General features: G+C 64.2%; 1 protein-coding gene across 1 annotated transcript in view; it reads left to right on the top strand.

Moving 5' to 3' along the window:
* DLEC1 (DLEC1 cilia and flagella associated protein) overlaps positions 1-3,437 on the top strand; it is a 65,629-nt gene that overhangs the window by 61,140 nt on the left and 1,052 nt on the right. Inside the window, exons 35-37 of the mRNA XM_014584348.2 lie at positions 35-117; positions 2,464-2,625; positions 3,328-3,437. Coding sequence (XP_014439834.1) covers positions 35-117; positions 2,464-2,625; positions 3,328-3,437 — 355 coding nt within the window. The remainder of the gene's footprint in view (positions 1-34; positions 118-2,463; positions 2,626-3,327) is intronic.

The raw sequence follows: 3,437 nt of genomic DNA, 5'->3' as shown, positions 1-3,437 counted from the left end.
GTTTCCCCGCCGGGGCCCGGGCGGGGCCGCCGAGCTCCAGGCCCGGAGCAGGACTGTGAGCAGGAGACCACCTCCGCGGGCCAGCTGCTGGAGCTCCGTCCACAGGAGAACATGCTGGTCAGTGGGGGCTCGCCGGCCCCTGTCCTGACTGCCCACTCGTGTGTCTGTACACACAGCGGGGCACCTCCTGTGGCCACGTTTGGACCAGGCAGGAACCGTACCTCTGCCCCACCATGCCCAGCACAGACAACCCTGCGCACACTCCCACCAGACATGCCACTTCCAGCACCCACCTGAGCAGGTGGCTCACACATGCATGCACATAGTGTACACACACACACACACTCCAGAGATGCATCCAGATTCCTCTCACGGTCTCCACTGCCGACGTATCCCCACGAGCCCCTCCCTTCTCGTGTGCCCTCGCTGGCACGCACTCGGGCTTGGTGCTCCAGTTTAGGATTGCCATCCATCCAGGTCCCAGGGGTTTCAACCTGGGCAGAGGGGGCCTCTGGTGCTCTGGGCCTGCCTCTCAGCTTAGCCCTTGGAAGAAGGGAGCCGCTGCGAAGTAGGAGATGATGCCCTGCCTTCTGTCGTCTGCTGGGGACCAGCGATCACAATGTTTTCAGAGCTGGGGGTCCTGGGGGTGCCAGGGCCTCACAGGGAACCACTAACTGCCACCTCTGTTGGCCCCAGAGGCGCATGGGCTGAGCATGGGTTGCGGGCATTGTGGAGGCCAGGTGTGGGCTCCCCAGTGGGCACGGCCAGGCCAAGGACAGCCAGCCAGCCTGGGGTCACACCGTCTCTCCCACCTCCATGGCTCCGGAGGCCCTCCTTCTTCCTCTCCTTTCCTGCTCACTCTTCGGGCTCCTGGCTCACCTCCCATTGCCAGAGCCTCCGCGAGCACCATGTTCTGTCTTCCAAAGGCATGCTGGGTGACCCGTGTTGTGCGCACCCTGTGTTGTGCGCGCCCCGTGTTGTGTGTGCCCCGTGGGTGGGGTGTACTCCGGGCGCAGGTCCTGAGTCAATGCTGTCCTCCACACCAGCCGAATGCGCTAGTGATGGGCTCCCCCCAGGACCTCGTCATGGCGCCAGGGAGGCAGGCACCCATCTGCAGGTGACAGAGGAAGGCCATGCTTACCCCACGCCGCGTTAGCCCCGTACAGGGAGCTATGCTGATGGGAAAGCCAAACGCACACCGGAGGCCCCCTTCCACGCGAGCTTCCCTGCAGACTCCAGGGGCTTTTGAAAGACCTCCGACAGCTCTGGGAAGCCCAGAGTCCCAGAGAAAGGCCATGGCTTAACGGCACTGCCCAGCCCCTCCCTGTGCTGCAGTGCCCAGGAACCTGGCTCAAACTCCACCTGTCCAAACTGAATTCCCATCACCGCTCCCAGCCCTGCCCTGCCCTGCGCTACCTCTCCGCGGTGACTGCGTGTCGGCAGGTGCACCCTTACCCCGTGCTCAAGCCAGAGCGCAGCTGCTCCTCGTCCTAGAACCTTCTCTGACCAGCCACCCAGCCTGGTGGACGCCCACCTAAGCCTCAGCACAGCCTTAGTCTTCAGGCCTAAGTCTTGGTCTGGGACAGCGTTATTCAGAATGCTTGTTACAGACACAAGCTGCCAGGGCCAGCAGGTGGCATAATGGTTACCACGTAGTCGACTGCGGTTCGAGTCCCGGACCCGGTGGCTTAAACTCACGCTGGGCGTGTGTGCATGCATGCCCAAGATCCCGAGAGGAGAATGGAGGAGAAGGGATTGCGGCGTGGCCATCCCCTCTGGGGGGTTGATTTCTCACTTTCTGTTTCTCTATCTCTCTGTCTCTGTGGGGAGCGCACGTGCCCTGTAGCAAAAACTTCTCTTAAAAAGGAAAAAAAGAAGCTGCCAGGCCGCACTCGTGGAGCTGCAAAGGTCTGGGCCGAGGCCAGGGCACTGTGTTTTTAATCAAGTGGCTTCTGATGGGCTGGTACCAAGGACCCACGTTCAGGAGCCGGGAGTCCAAGCCCCAGCTGCTCAGCCTGAGTCAGGTCTCAGAGCCTGCTGGGGTCCTCCCTAGCCACCTCCCCAGGGAGCCGGGATCTCTGTGGAAAGCAAAGCTGACCCCATGTCCCCACCTTAACGTGTCACTGGCTCCTGACTCCTCAGAAGGAAATGAAGGTCCCTCGCCTGGGAGCCCAGCCCCAGCCCCAGCCCAGGTCCTGCTAGGTGTGAGGGGGCGTGCCCTGTCTCTTCCCCTCCCCTGACTCCCAAGGACGGGGACAACTGTCCCCGACACTGCCAGGTGCCTGGCATGGAGGAGCTGGGCAGGATATGGAATGGATGTGCCCGGCGGGGGTGCTCCCGTGCACTTTGCGGGGTGGGGATGGCTGGGCCTGCAGGGCCTGGTGGGGGAGGGAGAGGAGCTCCGGGCGGGGGAGCAGCCGCCCGCTCAGGGCAGCCTGGGGTGACCCCGGCGCCCCTGCTCAGGTGAACGTGGCCTTCTCCCTGTCCCTGGAGCTGCTCTCCTACCAGAAGCTCCCGGCCGACCAGATGCTGCCCGGAGTGGCCATTCGGCAGAGCGCCCGCGGGGAGAAGGAGATGGTGTTCGCCCAGGAACTGCTCCTGGACTACACCAACCAGACCAGGCAGGTGAGTCCGGGCCCGCAGGGGGAGGGGAGGGTGGGAGACATCTGGTTCTGTTCTGCTGGGGCCGTGGAGGACAAAGACGGCAGAGCCCTAGGACGGGGAGCCCCAGTAGGCCCAGGGTCTCAATCTGCTCTGGAAGGGGCCCTGCCGCGGAGAGGGCAGACAGAGCCAGCTGGCGCTCAGGGCCAGGTGAGGGCTGTGGCTGAGATCAGGGAAGACCCGGTGGAGGAGGTGGCAGGTGAAGCCCGTACACTGTTGAATCAAGGGAGAAGGGAGGCCACATGGACAGGCCACGGGAACTGCCTAGTGGGCGGGGACAGTGAGGTAGCTGTGAGGGACACTCTCAGGCTCCCGTGGGGCGTGGAGCACCCGGGCGAGCATTATGGAGCAGGTCACCCACCTTGGAGAGGAGGCTGAGCTGCAGGGGCCGAGGGAGGCCCCGTGGGGGCTGCAGGTGAGCCGTGTGAAGGAATGGCCCAGGGAGGGTTTGGGAGCGGATGGTGCCAGCCGGCCCTGTCACCAGCTGCCACTCCCACCCTTCACCCCTCACCCCCCTCACACCCACGGTGCTGCCCCTGCTGTCCCCAGAAGATTCAGTGCTCGGGGTAGGCAGGTTCCGTGTCCCAGAGCCGCAGCTCAGAGCCCAGCTGGAGGCTGGAATGGGCCAGGTGGCCCGGCCCTGCCTGGCTATGGCTGTCCCACCAGGTGGTGCCCCTGCAGGCCGTGGTGGCTGTGCCCGAACTCCAGCTCTCCACCAGCTGGGTGGACTTTGGGACCTGCTTCGTGAGCCAGCGGAGGGTGCGGGAAGTCTCTCT

This window comes from Tupaia chinensis, unplaced genomic scaffold, assembly GCF_000334495.1.
Source record: "Tupaia chinensis unplaced genomic scaffold, TupChi_1.0 Scaffold146584_1, whole genome shotgun sequence".
Classification (NCBI taxonomy): Eukaryota; Metazoa; Chordata; class Mammalia; order Scandentia; family Tupaiidae; genus Tupaia; species Tupaia belangeri.
This window is presented reverse-complemented; position numbering and strand designations above follow the sequence as displayed.